Source organism: Leuciscus leuciscus (assembly GCF_965113295.1).
Source record: "Leuciscus leuciscus genome assembly, chromosome: 14".
NCBI lineage: Eukaryota > Metazoa > Chordata > Actinopteri > Cypriniformes > Leuciscidae > Leuciscus > Leuciscus leuciscus.
In genome coordinates, this window is record NC_138738.1 from 34742159 (window position 1) to 34764280 (window position 22122).

General features: G+C 38.9%; 1 protein-coding gene across 2 annotated transcripts in view; it reads left to right on the forward strand.

Moving 5' to 3' along the window:
- The window catches only part of hs6st3a (heparan sulfate 6-O-sulfotransferase 3a), a 62695-nt gene that overhangs the window by 32083 nt on the left and 8490 nt on the right, over positions 1-22122 (forward strand). Inside the window, exon 2 of one of the 2 annotated variants that reach the window (XR_014211545.1) lies at positions 17711-19944. Coding sequence is in view for 1 of the 2 variants with exons in the window: in XM_082189953.1 (XP_082046079.1) it covers positions 17711-18452 (742 nt within the window). In the remaining variant the exon portion in view is untranslated. Of the gene's footprint in view, positions 1-17710; positions 20875-22122 lie in introns of those variants that run through there. The other variant, XM_082189953.1, reaches the window with a different exon arrangement.

The following is a 22122-nucleotide window of genomic DNA, read 5'->3' on the forward strand; positions in this document are numbered from 1 at the left end:
TTTAGTTAAAGGTGAACTAAATAACTTTTTTACCTTAACCGAACAGCTTCGGAGTCATTGGAATAGTTATATGACTTTTTTCAGGTTGAATGGTGGCCGTCTCGCACCCCCCAAGCGCCTGTGAGCCGAAAACCCACCCTTGCAACTTTGAGCCGGCGAGCCGCCGGCTGCAGCGTCAGGAAGTATCGCGTGAAATCAGGTCTTGCGATGTAACGAATTGCTTTACGGCAAAAAAAATCTGCTCAAATTCTGTCATTATTGCGCTCCCTCACGCTGTTCGAACCCGAATGAAGAAGACGTTTTAAAGAATGTCCCGTCTGCTTTGATGTCATTGATCTACTAGCCTCTGGTATCTGAGAGTCGCCAACGAGTTTTTCGACAGTGTTGTCAAATATCTATTCCGAAGCTGTGGGGGGAGCTCTATAGAGAAACCTGCGAGCAAAAAGTGAGAATACAGCGAAGAAATTCCCGAAACTGCATAGCCCTGCTTTAAATCAAAACAAGGGAACAAATGAGTTCAATGTGGCCATGATTTACTAAAACAAGAGAACAAATTCTTAATTTGTGGGAATGAATCATAGACTGTAAAAAAATATGGATGTAGTGTCCGTGACGTCACCCGTAGCTTTCTGAAGAGCGTTTTTGAAGCCCAAAGTGGGTGGAGCCGGCCATCTCTGTAGCGCGTCACTCCCAGATAACCTAAAATAGGCAAAAAGGCGGGATTAGCCGAGGTGATTTGACGCTACCAGACAGCAAAGGCTTAATATAATTTAAGGCTTAATATAATTTAAACGGATGAGTTCAAAAAAAATTCACCTCATTCACAAAATTAGCTATATAGACCAAAACCACTTTTTGTACCAGACTGTATCTTTTTCTGTCTAAGTCAATGGGATTGACTCTCTTTTGCAGCCCGTTTCTAGTGGCCAGTCGATGAATTGCAATATAAGTCACTTCCGTGTTGGATTCAAGAGAGAGATCCGAAGGTTGCCGCTCGGAATGAATTCTTAATTTTAATGGAGAAACTACCCTATCTTGCACCGAGCGCAATTGACTTTGTACACCGACGGATGTATCATTCCTATTTTGCACCCGCGCACAGCGGACTTTTCCCTCCACAGACGCAAGTGGGTAAATTGGGGAATGAACTTGTGCTCTCGGGGGCGGTTCAGCGCAAAGAGGAAGCGTGTTCCGGCGCAAACGTTCCCTGATGCTATTTTGCAGTTCCAGAAAACAATTCCGCCACAGACCAGAAAAACCTAGTCTAAAGTCAGTGGTGTGTTTTCAGTGGCACGTTCAGATGCTATTTTAAGGGCGCATGCTTGGCCATAATGTAGCGTGTGCACAACGCGCATACACTTTGCTTCTCTCATCTACACACAGACGCAGCAGTTGACATTTTTGCAAACCATACATAATTACAAGAAAAAATATTCCACAATAGCAACAGCGCCCGAGATCCGCCCACAAAGTTACTTGCGTTTCGCGTTTGATACTTGCGTTTCAGATCGTTAAAATAGGGCCCACAGCGTGACAACATGCCCCATGCCGTCATTGTGTGTTCAATGAACTGTATACACAGAAATTTACAAAATAAAGCTACCCTGAGAAATATTCACAGCTAAACATGTGACAGTTAGCACAAGTTTCCATTTTATGTGTGTATTTTTAATTTTTTTTGAAGTACAAGTTTATCAGTGGGTGTTCAATGAATTGATGAAGTTCATTATAGTGATGCATTCCTGTAATCTGCTAGTCTGCCAGCCGAATAGAAAGTATTACTGTCATTGATTGTACATCAGTAATGAGAAGAGACTGCCTTCCTCTGAGCAACACTAATAGACTCTGAGCTGAGTAATTAAATAGTGCGCTTAAAAAACAATTTCACGAGATTAATTAGCACACCTCCGTGGAGATGGGGAGGAAGCTTTTACTCTGTTTCAATAGATTGGAAATCTTTCTTTCTCTCGCTCTGTCATGCTTTTACAGGGCTCCCGCAGTCACAGAAAACTTCAAGGCCTGGAAAATAAATGGAAATTTAGCTTAGAAGTCATGGATGGAAATTTCTGTTTTAAATATATATACACCTTACTAGATGTGCTCTGCTTTAAACTCTTTCAGGTTTTGAGCTGTGGTACTGTGGGCTGTGCGATGCTCTTAATATATAATAAGAGCTGTTCATGGGACACACTTCAAAAAAGGCTGCACACTCTAACAATGAAGTGGAGCCGCCAACTGAAGATAAAACCACTACTTTAATGAGAAAGTGGCAAACGTTTCGTTCACATGTGACCTTTCTCAATAGGTGTGTTTGACTTGAAGAGGCGCTGCACAGACTGATCTTATGCTCTCTAATCGCTTTCACTACTTTGATGTCATACAACGTTCGGTCTGTGCAGCGCCACTTCGAGTCAAACACACCTAATGCCTCAGTGCAGGAGCAATCTTAATATTACATTTATATTAAATGGTAACTCTTGCCAAATTGCAACCTAGGCTATTTTTGTTAATCTACACGAGTCAAACATAATTAGCATAATTAGAATGGAAACGCCACTTTTAAGATTGACCGAATTTTCGTAGTAGTCGATCTCTGAATGCAACTTAACATGAGGAGTGTAAAGATGGAAAGCTCAGTTCATTACGTTGCATTCGGAGATCGACTACTTTTGAATGACAAAATTCCAGCCACCGGAAACACTAACTGATAAAGTGAGTCGTACAAAACCTTTCTTTTTAGGAAACTTTGTGTACACAAACAATGTTGTCAGAGCCCCTGGTTATACATCAAGCACAGTTACATGTGGTGTCGAGCCTCCTTAGTGTTTTAAAAATAGCGATTTTGATGCTATCACTGTAGTGCCCCTAGCACTTCCATTCAAAAGGCATTTTGACCGAAAACGAAAATAAGGTCAATCTTAAAAGTGGCGTTTCCATTCTAATTATGCTTTTACACGAATGTTTGACTCGGGTAGATTAACAAAAATAGCCTAGGTTGCAATTTGGCGAGAGTTACCCTTTAAATTATATTACTAGTTACATGATTATATGGCCAACCAAACTATAGGGTATACTAACAATCCAGACAACATATTTGAACAGCATACATAATACATTAAATGAGCTCACTACACAATCTAATAAAGATTCTACCGTTGCTCTGCTTACCTCATCTGCTGCCATCAAGGTTGATCATGTCCTCTATAAGCGAGATAAACTGTCTTAATCTAAGGCTGCCTCTTATGCATTTACTTTCTTCGGCTGCTCATGAGACAAGATTTGAGTCCATTACCTCTCCTATCTAAAGTAAAAAAAAAAAAAAAAAACTTTCATCAGCTAGATATTGCTCTTTGTCAGTGCTTGTGTAGTGTGTAAAATATGCTCATAAACCAATACATTCGCTAGTCCAGCAGTAACTGTCCTTGTGAATCTTTGCCCAGCTAACATATTTTTGTTATAAGAACATTCTGCAAACATTTAGTTTTGGTTATGGGAATGATAAAATGTCCCGTTTTCTTGACATTAGAGGAACTTGTTTTAAAAGATATAATGTTCCTGAAATTTTCTTTCAACTTAATTTTGATTAACATTTCATCATTCTAGGAACGTTGATTTGTAACATTCCAAGAACATAAAAACGTCCAGTTTCCTTATTGTTAATAGAATGTTATTTAAAGGTTAGTATTATGTTCCTGAAACATTCTTTCCAACGTTCCAAAAACCTGCTATTAACAAGCAGAATCACTGAAGGAAATAAATGACAAGAACGCAAACTACAACTGACTTCCAGCCAAAGCCTTAAATGAAATCATCTGAATATAAAATACATTAAATCTCTCAAGATCTCAGCAGAGGAGGATTAAACAACTCCACAAACAGCATTACCAGCTTCACTTATTAACCAGATTTCTGTCAGACATCTACAGAAGTTCTTATGAGAATTAACAGGTAAGGTTTAGATGTTGATGTTTAGTTGAAAGTGTTTCGTTTGAAGTCACCATCATGGTGTGATGGACAATTTTTATGTTCTTGGAAAGTTACAAATCAACGTTCCAAGAATGTTCAATTGTTAATCAAAATTAGGTTTAGGGAACGTTTCAGGAACATCATACCTTTTAAAACACGTTCCTATTACATCAAGAAAACTGGACATTTTAACGTTCTCATAACCAATATTGAATGTTTGGAGAACGTTCTTATAATTAAAAATCTGTTAGCTGGGTGTGTGGTAAGAAATCTAGATCCGAACCCAAACCAACAACGTTTGTCTCTCTAGCAGTTAAAAAACAAAACCTCTTGCATTTTGCGGAAGAAAATTGTTTTGGTTGTGCTTCGGCTCTGCGTGATTCGGCTCTGCGTGACTGTCTGGATGAATATGGTTAAGCATGCAATCTCAAAAGAAGATTCCCGAAATGGAGCAGAAGTTAAACGATGCTGAGCGATATAACAGGCGATGGAACTTGAGTCTCTATGGATCCACTGAGAGATCAGAAGAAGACGTTAAATATGCAAAGAGATCCTTCCAGAAACTGAATGCACCTTTGTGACAGGTGCCATCGATGTAGTCCACAGGATTGGCAAACCTCCAGAGATGAAGAACAACGTCACACCGCGACCAGTGATCATCAGGTTTCTTTCACAGACGGCAAGAGACTTGGTATGGAGAAATGCCAAAGTAAATGAATATCTAAGAAAGCATCTCCGTTTTAAAGAGGATCTGACCACTGCAGACAAGGAAGCACGCACCAAGTTATGGCCTCTTGTTGAAAAAGCACGCAAAGAGGGAAAGAGAGCGTACTTTGTATGTAACAAGGCTAACATAGATAAGAAAGAGGTTTGAGTTACCTAATGTTTCAGAAACTGAAATGTAGAGTACTTGGAGCAAGTAACTTTCTTACTTTTGAGTAAGCAGTAGTCTATAGGCTGAATAGGTAACGAGTTATGATAGGAATTGTAGGCTACCTATACAATAATTATTACATTTAAAAATGTGTTTGCTAAACCATCTTTTGTATTCATATGCAACTATAGACCTTATGCGCCAGAGAAACGAGGGTGTCGCCATCTTTAGACTATTGTCTTTGAACTTCCGTTTTTGCGGTCGCTCTGTATATTTCTATGGCATTGCTGTCCAGGAGTAATTAGCTTTTGAAGTGGATTTACTTAATGTAAAGTTAACGAAAGTTATCATGAGGATTGTAATGTTTAAAGCAGATGTCTTTACAAATGTCAGTAGACCGGGAAGATTTTAAAACGAGCCGTTCATTCATAAATACGCAAGATCGCTGTGAAAATACAGACCGGAAGTCAAAAGACAACGAGCGCAGCGCTGAAAAGGGGCGGGGCTACATAACGTCTATAATAAGTATACAATCTGTATTTTTTTAGGTTGTTAATTTTTCACGGTATATTGCAGAGCATTATATAGAAGATATTTATGCAACAAACAATCGTTTTAAAAGACCCTAGTTCAATAAAAAAAAAAAAAAAAAATAAAAAAAAAGTGTAAACGTTGTCTATTTCAGTTTTTTCGATTAATGCCAGAGGTTTACGTGATCTTTTGAAAAGAAAATCCTTATTTTTATATTGTAAAGGAAAGGTTGTCAATTTTTATTATGTGCAAGAAACGCATGCTTGTAAGGAAGAGGAAAAGTTCTGGAGAAGTCAATAGGGAAATGACATATGGATCTCACATTTCAGCAATAGATCTGCAGGGGTCGCTATACCAAAAGGAAACTTCAGAGGTCAGGTTCTTAGCCACAAAAATCGATAGTTTGGGAAGAATGGTAATATTGCACGTTAACACTGATCATACTCATTACACTCTTGTGAATTCATATGCCACCAATAATAGACAGCTTAATGAAACATTTTTCAAAAATATAGAAAATTAAATTAAAACGAATCATAACTAAATTTCCCTTAGCAAAAATAGTATGGGGAGGTGATTTCAATAGTGTATTTGATGAGGATTTGCATCGATGGCCATCAAGAAGCAATGAAACTCGTTGTGAAATCAGAAATGTATGTACCCATGTTGGTTTAGTTGACATCTGGCGACTCAAAAATCCAGACAAAAGAATGCACACATGGAGCAACAAAGATTATTCCAATCACGCATTGATTTTTTCCTAATATCACATGAACTTGAGCAGTGTGTCCAGATGGTTTCTATAGAGCCGTCAGTGTTAACTGACCATAAAGGGTATATCACTCTTGATAAATATTCACGGTCCAGATGAATCTAAATTAAAAAGGGGTTATTGGAAATTGAATAAAAAGTTAATAGATGATCATAATTTTAAACTGATGGTATCAAAGTTAATTGACAAGCACTGGTCTCAGGCTAAAATAACAAATGTTTATGGAGAACATTGGGAAAAAATGAAATACAAAATTAGGAACCTAGCTATTTCAATGGGGAAATCGATTGCTTCAGTTAAAAGACAAAAAGAATATATTGTTATTAAAGAAATAATGCGCCTATCATTAAAGAAAATGTTAACACGCAGGAACTAATGGATTTATCATCGTTACAAGTTCAACTGAATAAAATTTATCAAGAAAAAGCAGAGGGTGCATTTATCAGATCAAGATATAAATGGTCGGAACAGGGGGAAAGAAATACTAAGTACTTTTTCAATTTGGAAAAAAGAAATGGTGAATTGACCTCTATAAACAAATTGTTAATTAATAATACAGTCACAGAGGATATCACAGTTTGTTACTCAGTTTTTCCAAGGTCTGTACGCTCCCAACTTTGTGTCTTCAGATCTGAATGACTTTCTAGATAATGTTTTAGATAAAGCCAAAGTTATTGAGGACGATTTTAAATTGTTTTGTGCTGGTGATTTAAGGTTGGAGGAAGTTAAAGAGTCTATTGGCAACCTTAAAGATAATTGTTCTCCAGGTAATGATGGACTTGTCAGTGAGTTTTATCAAGTGTTATGAGATAAGTTGGCTCCATTTTTTGCAGGCCGTATTTATAGAATCTATTGAAAAGGGGGAACTGCCCTCCTCTTTAAAACAAGGTGTTATTACATTAATTCCAAAGCCAAACAAAAATATTCTTTGTTTAAAGAATTTGAGACCCATTAGTCTATTAAATAATGATGCCAAATTATTTGCTTTAATCTTTGCCAACAGACTGAAAAAATGGATTTGAAAATATTATAGATGAGGAACAGACTGGATTTATTTGGGGTTAAGTTGTGTCAGTTTGCAGATGACACTGCTTTACTTTTGAAAGATAGGAATGAAATCATTAAAGCAGTGAAATGCATAAAATAATTTTCAGATGTATCAGGGCTATGAATGAATATGAATACATCTGTTCTGTTTCCTCTTAAAGAATGTAGTTTAACTAATTTCTGTAATATTCCAATTGCAAATCAAGTAACCTATCTGGGAGTTGTTATATGTAAAGGTGAAAATCTGCGTAATAATTTAAACTTTAATCCAATTATTAACAAAACTAGTAATGCGTGGTTACAAAGGGATCTGTCAATTCAGGGCAGGGTACTTTTGTCAAAAGCTGAAGGAATCTCCGGATCAGTCTATGTATCGTTATCATTGGATATTCCCCCTGAAGTTACCAAACAAGTGGATAAAATGCTTTTTGATTTTATTTGGAAAAACAAGCCACATGATTTGAGAAAAGAAATTGTATGCAATCCCAAAGATCATGGTGGTTTAGAGGTGTTGAGTTATGATGCTTTGAACAATGTATTTCAAATAAATTGGCTTATTCAGTATTTAAAAAATAAAGACAGTATTTGGAATTCCTTTCCTAACTATCTATTTAAACAATTGGGTGACCTCTCATTTTTATTGAAGTATAATTATTCAATTGAAAAAATACCGTTTAAGCTTGCAAAATGTCATTAACAAGCTCTCTTTTTTGATTACTGGTTTGAAAACAATATTATATTAGTTAGCTTTTAAACAATGATGGAAATTTATTAACATATAGAGAATTTTTGAATAAATTTAAAATACCAGTTAGACCTAATGGGCCCTATCTTGCACCCAGCGCAATTGACTTTGTACACCGACGCATGTATCATTCCTATTTTACACCCGTGCAAAGCGGACTTTTCCCTCCACAGACGCACGTCGGTAAACTAGGAAATACACTTGCGCTCCCGGGGGCGGTTCAGCGCAAAGAGGAGGCGTGTTCCGGCGCAAACGTTCCCTGATGCTATTTTGCAGAAAACAATTCTGCCACTGACCAGGAAAAACCTAGTCTAAAGTCAGTGGCGCGTTGCGCATGATATTCATATGCTATTATAAGGGCGCATGCTTGGCCATAATCAATGTGCACAACGCGCACTTTGATTCTCTCATCTACACAGAAGCAGCAGTTTTCATTTTTGCAAATCATACATTATTACAATAGATAGATAGATAGATAGATAGATAGATAGACAGTTTATTATAAAAGCATAAATCTAGCTTACACATTTACCCAAATTATCATACGTTTGTTTAACCGAAGTTAATTTGGGTGTGTTTCTCCATCCCCAATGTCAGGTCGAGAACGAGAACGTCGGTCTCCTCGGCTGTGAACCGCTCCTGGCGCGCGCCTGGCAAATCCGCCGTTATAATAGCAAACCGCCATGGAACAATCGCGCCTGCTCTTAAAGGGAATGTGAGATGTTGCTCTGATTGGTTTATTTCACGTTACGCCCAAACCACAACTATGAATAATGAAGCTACTTCAGACCAACCCATTTTAGATTTGCGTCGGGCGCAAGAGTCATTTATCCCGCCGGTATAATAGCAACAGCGCCCAAGACCCGCCCACAAAGCTACTTGCGTTTCGCGCTTGATACTTGCGTTTCAGATCGTTAAAATAGGGCCCAAAGACTTGTAATGCAGTTGTAATGGATGCAATCCCCCGGAAAGTATTGATCCTTCTTAGAAATGCATCACAGGAGGAAGATCTAAATTTTACAGATATCATGGGTAAAATAATTCTTGGTAATACAAATATTTTACAAAATAAAGTCTCAAAAAACTACATTAGGAATGTACTTAATAATATTGTTCACCCTCCAGCTCGCTTTTTCTGGTCATCTGTGTTTGGAGATGTAAATTGGCGTAATGCTTGGCGAACAGTGGATAAATTCTACATTAATAACAAAGTAAAAGAAGTCTCTTTTAAAATAATGCATAGAATATATCCAGTAAAACGTGCGGGAACATTTTAAATTAGATATTGATTACTCTTGTAATTTTTGTAAAGGTGAAAAGGAAACAGTTTTTCATTAATTTTTCCATTGCATACATTCAAAAATATTTTGGATTGATGTGGAGCATTTTAAAAGAAAAAATGTAACATTGATTTGCAGCTGAGTGGATTTGACATAATGATACACTTCAATGATTGAGAAAGATAAGGCATACTTCATACAATTGTTAATATTAATGGGGAAGTTTCACATTCATAAAATGAAATGGTCTGACTACAAACCTAACTTTTCTTGTTTTAAAAATGATTTTAAGCTTTATTGTTCTGTTTTGTGTAATTGCACAAGTAAAAAGGCTTATAGCATTGTAAGCGGGTATGATGTTGTATAAAGTAGCACTCTTTGTTTGTAATACTTTTCTTTCTTGTCCTCTGGCACTGTTCTTATTTTATTTTACTTATTTACTTTGTATTTGTTTTACTTTGAATGATTTTGTCTCATTTTATTGTTCTGGTTCATGGCATTAATAAAAAAAAATTTTTTTTAAATACACCACAAAATGTTTGTTTTTTCATAATTAAAAAAAGAGAGAGAAATGATCCTACTGCTCATAAAACATTCACTACTAGGCTTAAAAGATATAACCAGTTTAAATGGGAAGGATATCAAGCTGACTGAAGACGTTACTGTAGCTTCACCCATTAATAGATCTTCTAGGTACTTCCTTGAAAATAAATTCCTTTTTTTTCTTAGGTTTGAGATTTTGCTGCTCCATGTCAACTTCTCTCACTCGTTGTGACTAACCTATGCCTCTCCCACATAGTGCAGCAGATTAGTAAAAAAATCGTTCACTTTGGTATAGAAGCATGAAATTTGGCACAGATACTCTCTAAGGGCCACTATTTTGGAAAAAGGCGTTGGCCACTCAAAAATTCAATATGGCGGCCACTTTTCAAAATGGCCGCCATTGCTATTCAATGCTTAATATATAAATTATTCAAACAGTGATCCAAGCATAAAATTTGATACAAATACTCTCTAAAGGACATAGAAAAAGATGAAAGTTAATAGAAAAGTTAATAGAAAAAGATGCTTGTCCCTCAAAAATTCAAGATGGCCGCCATTTTTAAAGATGGCCACCGTTCCTGTCGAATATTCATTATTTTAAGTGTTCAAATGGTGATGCAAGCATAAAATTAGGCAGAAATACTCTTCAAAGAACACTCTTTTGGAAAAAGGTATGTGCCACTCAAAAATTCAGGATGGCCACCATTTTCAAGATGGCCACCATTTCTGTCAAATAGTCATAATGTCTGCTTTGTCTGCCTCCTCTCCTTTGACCTGTCCAGCTTAGTTAAACTTGCCAGGGATATAAAATCCCAGCCGGCATAGGTCTCAGGTTCATTGGAGCACACAAGCCTCTCCACCACGGCAAGGTGTAGTCCACAGAGAGGAAGTGCCAGTGTTAAAAAAGGATACGCTGCTGGTACAGGTTGCACATACAGTGGGGAGAACAAGTATTTGATACACTGCTGATTTTGAAGGTTTTCCTACTTACAAAGCATGTAGAGGTCTGTACATTTCAACTGTGAGAGACGGAATCTAAAAAAAAAATCCAGAAAATCACAATGTATGATTTTTAAATAATTAATTTGAATTTTATTGCATGACATAAGTATTTGATCACCTACCAACCAGTAAGAATTTCGGCTCTTACAGACCTGTTAGTTTTTCTTTAAGAAGCCCTCCTGTTCTCCACTCATTACCTGTATTAACTGCATCTGTTTGAACTTGTTACCTCTATAAAAGACCTGTCCACACACTCAATCAAACAGACTCCAACCTCTCCACAATGGCCAAAACCAGAGAGCTAAGGACATCAGGGATACAATTGTAGACCGGCACAAGGCTGGGATGGGCTACAGGACAATAGGCAAGCAGCTTGGTGAGAAGGCAACAACTGTTGGCGCAATTATAAAAAAATGGAAGAAGTTCAAGATGACGGTCAATCTCCCTCGGTCTGGGGCACCATGCAAGATCTCACCTCGTGGGGCATCAATGATCATGAGGAAGGTGAGGGATCAACCCAGAACTACACGGCAGGACCTGGTCAATGACCTGAAGAGAGCTGGGACCACAGTCTCAAAGAAAACCTTTAGTAACACACTACGCTGTCATGGATTAAAATCCTGCAGCGCACGCAATATCCCTCTGCTCAAGCCAGTGCATGTTCAGGCCCGTCTGAAGTTTGCCAATGACCATCTGGATGACCCAGAGGAGGAATGGGAGAAGGTCATGTGGTCTGATGAGACAAAAATAGAGCTTTTTGGTCTTAACTCCACTCGCCGTGTTTGGAGGAAGAAGAAGGATGAGTACAACCCCAAGAACACCATCCCAACCGTGAAGCATGGAGGTGGAAACATCATTCTTTGGGCTTGCTTTTCTGCAAAGGGTACAGGACGACTGCACCGCATTGAGGGGAGGATGGATGGGGCCATGTATCGCGAGATCTTGGCCAACAACCTCCTTCCCTCAGTAAGAGCATTGAAGATGGGTCGTGGCTGGGTCTTCCAGCATGACAACGACCCGAAACACACAGCCAGGGCAACTAAGGAGTGGCTTCGTAAGAAGCATCTCAAGGTCCTGGAGTGGCCTAGCCAGTCTCCAGACCTGAACCCAATAGAAAATCTTTGGAGGGAGCTGAAAGTCCGTATTGCCCAGCGACACCCCCGAAACCTGAAAGATCTGGAGAAGGTCTGTATGGAGGAGTGTGCCAAAATCCCTGCTGCAGTGTGTGCAAACCTGGTCAAGAACTACAGGAAACGTAGGTTCTCTATAATTGCAAACAAAGGTTTCTGTACCAAATATTAAGTTCTGCTTTTCTGATGTATCAAATACTTATGTCTTGCAATAAAATGCAAATTAATTACTTAAAAATCATACAATGTGATTTTCTGGATTTTTTTTTTTTTAGATTCCGTCACTCACAGTTGAAGAGTACCTATGATAAAAATTACAGACTTTTACATGCTTTGTAAGTGGGAAAACCTGCAAAATCAGCAGTGTATCAAATACTTGTTCTCCCCACTGTATCTGCGAGATGGAAGGCGGAAGGACCATCAGAATTGAGACTGGTTTCAACAATATAGGCGACCAGTTCAGAAAGAGCCATAGGAAATATGTCTGGTTGAATCGTTTCACTCTGTGACTCTTTCTCAAGCCTTCTGAGGTGGAGTTTCTATCTGTTGTAAAGATGAATGAGACACAAATGATGGTATTTCAGCTCCTGTGCAATGGCATCAGCACCACTTAGTTGAAACAATTTAGCATCATTCCGTGTTTGTGCACATTCATGTAGTCTGTCATTCAGTTGCAGTGTCATTACCTGACGTAGGTCAGATTCAGGAGATATGTTATCACAAAGAAAGCAAACCTGATCATCTAGACTTTTCTGCATCATGGTTCTGCGATGCTTTGTTTGGCCTTCATCTGTCTCACTACATTGAGCATCGGATTGTTGCTTCTGGGCACGAAGTAACTTTGTGTTGTTGAACCGAAGTCGACAATTGTGGTGATACTTCGCTTGGTTCCTTCTCAAAGTAGCTTCTATACCCCCACCTTCATCCAGTCGTTCCAGGTCCAGGGTCATTGTCATTTTGTTCATCTTGTGAAAGAGTGGAATGTTGGTGGCAATCATTTTATAGCCATCATGTTGAGAAACATGATGGGTAGGTGGTGATTGGAGGGTTTCCTTTGTGTCTGTCTGACAAAGACAACATTTCATCCAATCAGTTGGACTCTTGGCTGACATGGGATTTTCATTTGCCATTTTGGGGGTTTGTTGTCTGATTAAGGCCGAGGGGTTATCCTTTTACCACCTCAATCATAGACATAGTACACATTCAGGTATGGGATACCATAGATATCATATAATAAAGGCTAGATGTCTCGTGCGCACTGCTGGCCAATGGAGGTCGACGTCCGCACGTGGCGACCATCTTACCACAGGGTGCTCGCTCACTCGTAACATGGTGCATTTACTTTTAAATAACCATAACTTGCTCAATTTTCTACCGATTTTCAAACGGTTTGGTTTGTAATAAACGTCAGAGATGTAATTATGATACTGCATACATATGAATAATTATAACAATGGACTTCCATATGAAATAATTATAGCCACTTTAATAACGTTTGTAAGAAACCAAACCGTTTGTAAATCCGTCAAGATTTCAGTGAGATAAGAGGATTTGTGTGCGTGCTGATCACTCACCTTAATGCACAGCTTCCCTGTGGTAAGATGGCCACCGGTGATGCCGGAAGTGACTCCGCCTTAAGACATCTAGCCTTTATATGGATATCTATGTGGGATACAACTAGGTATGGGTCACCTACACCTAGCCCGATCATTCATCCAGTGCCATTTAAGTCCTGTGTGATCTGTACTCCTTCCAGGTAAGCATACATGAACAAGTCATATATTGCCCCGCTTACCCTGGGCTCGGCTCTCCCGCGCTGGCACAACTTGTCAATTCAAATGCAGCTATCTAACTACGTCTATTACTAGCTAATTGATGAGGGACTGTTAGGCAGCATTTGGGACACTAAACTTAGCTATACTATTACTACTAGTCAAGAACTACAGTGTAAGTAAAACTAGATCAGCTGACACTGAACCCCATGCTGAGTTCCACAGCAGTGAAGTCACCAGTGTTCCCTGGTTGTGTAATGACGTTCACTCTATTAAACAAAACCTTCCTTAACACATTAAATTGAGCTCTGACAGAAATGGTGGCCATCTTGAAAATGGTCGCCATCTTGAATTTGAGCGGCACACACCTTTTTCCATGATAATGTTCCTTGAAGAATATTTGTACCAAATTTCATGATAGCATCACCATTTGAAAAAAAGATGTAAGGATTCAAGAGAAATGGCGGCCATCTTGAAAAATGGTAGCCATCTTGAATTTTTGAGGGACAAGCACCGTTTTCCCAAAAAACATTCTGAAGAGAGTATTTTCACAAAATGTTATGCCTACATCACTGTTTGAACAATTGACATAATGAGAATTTGACAGAAATAGCGGCCATCTTGAAAAAATGGCCGCCATTTTGAATTTTTGGGTGGCCAACGCCTTTTTCCCAAAAAGTGACCCTTAGAGAGTATCTGTGCCAAATTTCATGCTTTTATACCAATTTGAACGATTCTCTTGAAATATGCCATTAATCTGCTGCACTAACACTAGACATGCGTCAAAGCAGCCGGAGAAATGTCTCGCTATTTGCAAATATGACGAGACGAGTGACAAGTGACGTGTGTTTGCAATTTCCTGCGAAAACCATCCCGTCAGGTGACAGGTTTAAAACATAAACAAGTCTAACTGGCTTACCATATTGAATCAGGGTAAGACAAAAACACTTTTTGGAAGAAGGATTGATGATGTATTGATCATTATCATGAAATCTAACATAATCTGCCCATGCAATTTCATTTTGTGCAAAAAAATAATTGTCTGTATTTCAAAAAAATTCTATAATTTTCTTCTATTTTGTTGAAATATTTGTACTTTTCAAAAACTCAATAAATAAAGCTACCCTGAGAAATATTCAGAGCTAAACATTTTACTTTTTTTTTAGTCGTTATCTTCTCAGTTCTCGTGCATGCGTCGTGGCGGCGCTCTCGTGAACTCAGAGGCCCACACGGAAGAAAATGAATTGTTGAATAAAGTCATTATTTTTGTGTGTTTTCTTCTTTCTTTTTTTCGCATAAAAGTATTCTCGTCGCTTGATAAACTTAAGGTTGAACTTGAGCCACTGTAGTCACTTGGACTATTTTAACAATGTATTTACTAACTTTTCTGGGCCGACAGATGCAATTACCAAGCAGCCTATGAAGGAGTGAGCCAGCTCTCAAGATTTCATCAAAAACTTACACTTCAGAAAGACTTGCCCAAATCCATTTCAAAAGGTTCTTTTTGTTGAAGGCTTAATTGCAAGGAAAACTTTTTAAAGGGATAGTTCACACAGAAATGAAAATTCTCTCATCATTTACTCACTCTCATGCCATCCCCGTTATAAAACCAAATGATAGAAAGAAGAAAAATACTCTCTTTTAACTATAAACCATCGTATCAAGTTCAGCTTGACATAAATGTAAGTGTGTTGTAAAGATAATTTATCCTACAAATGTTTGATTGTGTTTATCTGAAGAAAGAAAGTTGAATGCATCATGGGTGGCATGAGGATGAGTAAATGATAGAATTTTCATTTCTGGGTGAAATATCCCTTTGAATAATTTTTGAGTACTTTTTGAATGCTTTATGGATGCTTTATGCAGTAACAGACTGACCTCTGAGCGATCAGCGATCTGACCTTCATTATCATATCATATCCTGCTCGGCCTGACTGTATTGAGCGGGTTAGCATTTGACAGTGCTTCTCCAATAGGTCAGTGCTGAAGAGCAGATGGATTACCTTAGTGGAGCGTTATTGATTTCACTGCATTATAATGCCATAGCCAGTATGACATTCTGGCCCGTAATTTGACCGTGATGTGGCAGATCACTCGATAGATCTTAGACCAGTTTCCAAGCATGACATCACATCCCAACATATCCCTTTACCCAGAAATTTTAACAGCACCCTGCAAGCTAAAATCTGAAATTCACACCCAAGACCACTGCATTTCCAGCGCTTGTTTTTGCATGTTGTGTCTCTTGCCACATTAGAAAATATTTGCTCAAATAGGATGTAAATTAATGTTGTTTTTCTGAGTTCTCGTAGATGATTTGTGTCCATGTGTCAGTGGCGCTCCTCTCATTGAGCTGATTGGAAATAATGCGCTCCTCACGCAGGAGGTAACAATCCCAGCAAGAGGAAATGAGACAAATGATGAGGAACTCGGTGACAATGAGCAGACCACGTCTCGCAGCGCGTTCACTCCGGCATGAGCACGCTATTCTGAGCGCAGAGCGATTTCATTGCCGAGACAGAAAATTGGATGTTTTATTGGGGTTGTTTTTCTCATTTTCAGATAAATATCACTTGTAAACTTGTTTTCTCTTTGAGACTGTGAAATATTAAAAGAAGTTTCTTGGCTATCACCTGTATCATTTCTCTTCTACATTCAGACTATGAGAATATAATGTGGTTAGAATCAGGCTGTCGTAATGAAGTATGGGAGAAGGTTTCTCTCTCTGAATGATTAGCTGTACTGATATAATTTGCAAGAAATGCTCAGGAAATCCTGCATGGTAATTTTAATGAGGAACGCTGCCAAAAAATACTATTTTTAATCAGCATCTTTGTCTTGTTCAGTTGGACTGCCCTAAACATTGTCGGCGCTCTGACGCTCTGTTGTTTTTACACTTATTCTATCAAAAAGGCCATTAGAGAATGTATAAAAATGTGTAAACATCCTAAAACAAAATAACAATTGTTTTTAAACTAGGGTGATATATGAGGTCTGCAGAAAGTTTCAGCAAAACATATTAAAATAAAATGTTGCAATTTACATAATTTGACAATTATTGTTTGCTCTGTTTTATGAAGACTGGGTGGAAGTCATGAGATTTATTATAAATATATTTTTTTCAATTTACAGTCAAAAATTATTTCTCTTCGGTATACTGTAATGGTGGGTAGAAAAAAGATACAGGTACACTGTCAAGTAAATATTTCCCAGATAATATTTCACACACATTTATAATTATCATAATATATTATGTTAAATATCATATAAATGTGATGTTTATGTCTGTATTTACACTACCATTCAAAGGTTTGGTACAATTTAGATTTTTTACTCAGAACTAAAAAGTCAGTAAAATATTGATATGTTTTTTTAAAGAAGTCTATTATGTTCACCAATGTTTATTCACTCAATTTTCATAAAAAAAGAGTAATATTGTGAAATATTATCACAATTTAAAAGAACAACTTTCTATTTGAATATATTGAATTTATTCCTGTGATGCAAAGCTGAATTTTCAGCATCATTACTGCAGTCTTCACATGATCCTTCAGAAATCATTCTGATATACTGATTTGCTGTTCAAGAAACATTAATTATTAAAATGTTGAAAACACTTTGTTTGTTTTTATATTATTAAGCTTTGATAATTTTTTTGTTCCAAAGAACTGCATTTTTTTAAATAGAAATCTTTTGTTACATTATAAACGTCTTCATTTGATCAGTTTAATGCATCATTGTCAAATAAAAGTGTTCATTTCTTATTTACTTTCTTTCAAAAAAGAAAAATCTTACTGACCCCAATTCTTTGAATGATAATATGTAGCAGGTTTAGGAAGAGGGTCCCTCCCAGCAAATCATTATATTTGGAGGTCTGTGGCTTCAAAAGGTTTGAAAACCCCTGACTAACAGTAACATTTCGTGAGGTCTACATCCTTAGGAATAGTTCACCTAAAAGTAGCATTTCTGTCATCATTTACTCAGACAGAAACAGACTTTTTATTTTAGTTTTATTCTAGATGCCTCATCCTCTCTGTTCTCTTCCCAGAAACTTCTACTACATTACGCTGTTGCGGGACCCCGTGTCGCGTTACCTGAGCGAGTGGAAGCACGTGCAGCGCGGTGCCACGTGGAAGACGGCGCTTCACATGTGCGACGGGCGTCCTGCCACCCCAGACGAGCTGCCGTCCTGCTACAGCAGCGAGGACTGGACCGGCGTGTCTCTCGAGGAGTTCATGGCCTGCCCCTCAAACCTGGCCAACAACCGGCAGACTCGCATGCTGGCCGATCTCAGCCTGGTGGGCTGCTACAACCTGTCCTCCATGAGCGAAGAACGGCGCGCCGAACTGCTCCTCAGCAGCGCCAAGCGCAACCTGCGGCGCATGGCCTTTTTCGGCCTGACTGAGTTCCAGCGCAAAACACAGTTCCTTTTTGAGAGGACGTTCGGCTTGCACTTCATCGCCGCCTTCACTCAGATTAGCGGGACCCGGGCGGCCGGGGTCACGGTGGGGACGTCCACCCGGAGCCGCATAGAAGAGCTCAATGCACTAGACGTGCAGCTGTACGAGTACGCCAGGGAGCTTTTCTCACGCCGCGTGCAGTACTGCCACCATCAGGAGCGACAGGAGGAGAGGAAGAGGAAACGAGAGCAACGCAGGAGAATGAAGCAACAGAAAACCTCACAGATTCAGCAACAGGAGGACGACGAGCGAAAAGATGCAGAGGAGGAGATGGAGATGGAGTTAACCGGGGTGACGGAGGACTACAGCAGTCAGGTGGTGAGGTGGTGATGCCTTGCTCTCTGGTTATGTTCAGAATAACATACTACTCTTACCATCTCTGCAGTATATAATATGCTGCTTACTACTACATTTCTCAAAGGCTCTGTTTACACCTGGTATTAAGATGCGTTTTGGTCGATCAGATCACAAGTAAACGAGGGAGACACATTCCCTTTTACACCTGGTGTTTTAATCCGTCTCTTTTGTCCACTTTCAACCACTTCTGTCCTGATTTCTTCGAGGGGAGGGTCTATAGGCGGGTAAATGTATGGGGTTTTTCAGATCTTTCAATCTAATGGACAAAATAAGCTTGCGCAATTTACATATGAACGTGCCCGGAGACGACGGAAAAACATACGGAGAGTAGCAGCTTTCGTTTCTGCTCTGACAGTCGCAAGATGACGCCGAACGTTGTGAGTGTGTTAGAAATCAGGAATGGTGAGAGAACATTGTGCTTGGTATGTTTTTCGTCTTCCAACAAAACTTGGGTCTCCAGCCTGCAAAGTTTAAATCCTGTCTGTCTAGAGCACCTCCCATGTTTACACATTAGGTCAAAAGATGGAGAGTAGACGGTCTTTTGTGTCTGTTTGAACGCATTCGACCAAATGAGCGTTTACACTACAAAAGCAATCCGGTCTAATGCGTTTTCAACCACATCTGGAAGTGGTCGAAAGTGGAAAAGCTCAAAGCGTTTTAGACCGCGGTTATACCTGTATTTAAAGCTGCAGTCCGTAGCTTTTTTGGGTTAAAAATTATAGTATAAAAGTAAGTACATAACCAGCCAGTGTTCAAAACGATCTGCTTGCCGTAGCTCGATTCAAAATGTAATAATGCTTGTAAATAATGTTTTTAATTCCAGTGGTACTGGTGGATTTACGCGGGAAATTCGAGCATGTCTTTGCGTCATTACGTCACATCTGTACACATAAAGAAGGAGTAGGAGTAGGCTATATTGCGTGTGAGGATGTTGGTGGTGGAGTGACAACTGGAGATTCACCCGTTGTAAAACGCGAAAGACTTCGGACTTGGGAGAAAAAAAGAGACTGCAAAGGCCATGCGAAAACAAGGATAAATATCGGAAGGGCATTAAATGTAGTCACGCAATGCTGATGTTGTTAACATTAGCAATTTGAGAATAAAGTATAATTTGCACGGTTTGACGTGATATGAGAAGCGATCGTTAGATTTAATCGGCGCGATTTACTGCAATGCTTTTTTCCCCTTAGTTGGTCAGAACAAAAGTGGATGTTACTTGTTCAGACAACATTTTCCGGTTAAAATTCTTATGTTGGTCATACTTCCAAAAAGTAGAATCTGTGATTGCGAATGACAGTTTCCACACCAGCGCGGTGATTGACAGCCGTACATTCTCCTCAAAACATTGGATTCATGCCGAGGCACAACGCACGTAAAGTTGATAATTCCGCGAAGAACTGCAATTGCAGATTTCGAACAGAGATGGCAACAAAAAGGAAAAACTGCGGACTGCACCTTTAACGTCGTCCACTTGTGATCCGATCGACCAAAACACATATTAATACCAGGTGTAAACAGGGCCAAAATGTGCATTCAAAATAGATGTGGTTCATGTAACAAAACCGGACATAAAGAGACAACTCAACACAGCACCAAATTTGTAAATTGTATGAAAGTAAACAAAAATTTTCTTAAGATAAAACATTTAATATAACTGGATAACCAACAATATGCAAAATTATTTAGATTATTCCCCCGAGAAACTTTGCGTTCACTCGAAAGAAAACAAAAGTTTTGTGAGCTTTACTTACTGTTTATAGTATACAGCATACTGTATATTGTGTAGCATTCATTTAGCAGGAAGCTAGTATTCTATTCTGAACATAACCTCTGTCTGTTTCCATTCATCTTCATCCTCTCCAACAGGTCTCCTCCTCCTCCTCCTCCTCTTGTGTCTGATGGTCAGTGAACCCGGGCCCATTTAAGAACATCGTAAAGAACTTTACCAGCAATTGTAATGTTTTAATCCACTCTGATGAAACTGGGAACTTGTTTCACCCTACAGTTTATTGTCATCACAATATGGCGGACTTATTAGAAAAACTATGACTATAATAGCCAATGAAGTGATCTAAGAGGAGCAACAACTGAATGTTATTTGACTGAAAACCATTTTGCAATACCAAACAGCAATTTTCTCTGTTTGTTTTTCTGGTTTTAAAAATGTTAAAATAAGGGACATGTATATGTACAGTGGACACGCGTCCAAAAGGTCTGATTGACCTTTATGTCTACTTGAATCTTTTTGTGTTTGCCTGTTTTCCTCAGTTTGTAAAGGGTGTGAGATTGTTGGATTATACAAATGAAACAAATAGAATGAGAATGATGTTTGCATGGTCACAACTAAATTTATTTGTTTTACAAGTGTACTTATTGAGTCAAATAAAGTATTATATATCTGAAAATAATTATCATCTGTTCATTTAGCTCAAAACATTTTTCATCAAAAGTGGCTCTTTTCCATACAGTTAAAATGTATAATTGTTTATAAGAAAAATTATATTGTTACATCTTGGCTTTGGCTACATCACATTGTCTTGTCTAGTGCATATTTACAGTACGTATGTTTTACACACAGCAAGAATAGCCTGTATTTGAGTGAAATTCCAGAATTGTCAGCAAGCTGACTATCTATAGCGCGATGAATTCACCAGCACAGCCATCTTTAGAATTTTGTGTTTGAACTTCCATTATTTTTTGTATTTTTTTTTGCAGTAGCTCTATATATTGCTTTGGCATCACTGTTGAAGAGTAATTAGCTGGTAAAGTGGCTTTACTTATTGTAGAGTTAACAAAAGTTATCATGAGCACTATAATATTTGATGCAGATGTCATAACAAATAATTATGTCTACAGTACATAAATAGACGTTAGATAATTTGACGTTAAAACATTTACCTGAGCCTCTTCACAACATGGCCACAATGCCCGAGTCCTCGACCATCATGCCTCCCACCAGACCCATCTCAAGACGTTCAAGACCGTTGTCCAGTGTGGCGGATCCCCCTCTGATGTCGGTGTGAGCAGCCAGCATCCCCAAGTCTTGGGCTCTCAAGCCCACTAGTCTCTGCGCGCTCAATCCCGCTGGCCTCAGCACTGTCTGCCCCAGAGGATGTTCCCGTGCCTTCTGTGCTCCCACTCACCTCTCCTGTTTCTCCCGAGGCAGCGGTGGCATTTTCCTCTGAACTTTCTGTGTCCCCTGATGGTTTGGCTATAACCTCAGAGGCTGACTCTAAACTTCCTGCCAGCCGTGACACGATCATGGAGGTCATCCTCGAACGGCCTGTCTGCCCTGACAAGACCATGAATGTCGCCTGTGAAAATCTTGTCCGCCCTGATACAAATAAAGAGGTCACACTAGAACTCTTTGCCTGCCCAGATACAACCATGGAGGTCGCTACCTAACTCCCTGCCTGTTCTGTCTCAAGTTCCCTAGTCTCGCTGATTCCCCTGAAGTGGTCTTCAGTCCCGCCTGCACCTCTGCGGTGGTCACCAGTCACATCTGATCTGCTGTGGGGATCTTCATTTTTTTTATATCAGGAATTACATTTACACTAGTAAAAATGCTAATTCTGGATATCAACAATGACGTCATCACTTGCAGAAATACATATAAAGATCAAGAATTAACCGCCACCTGCTC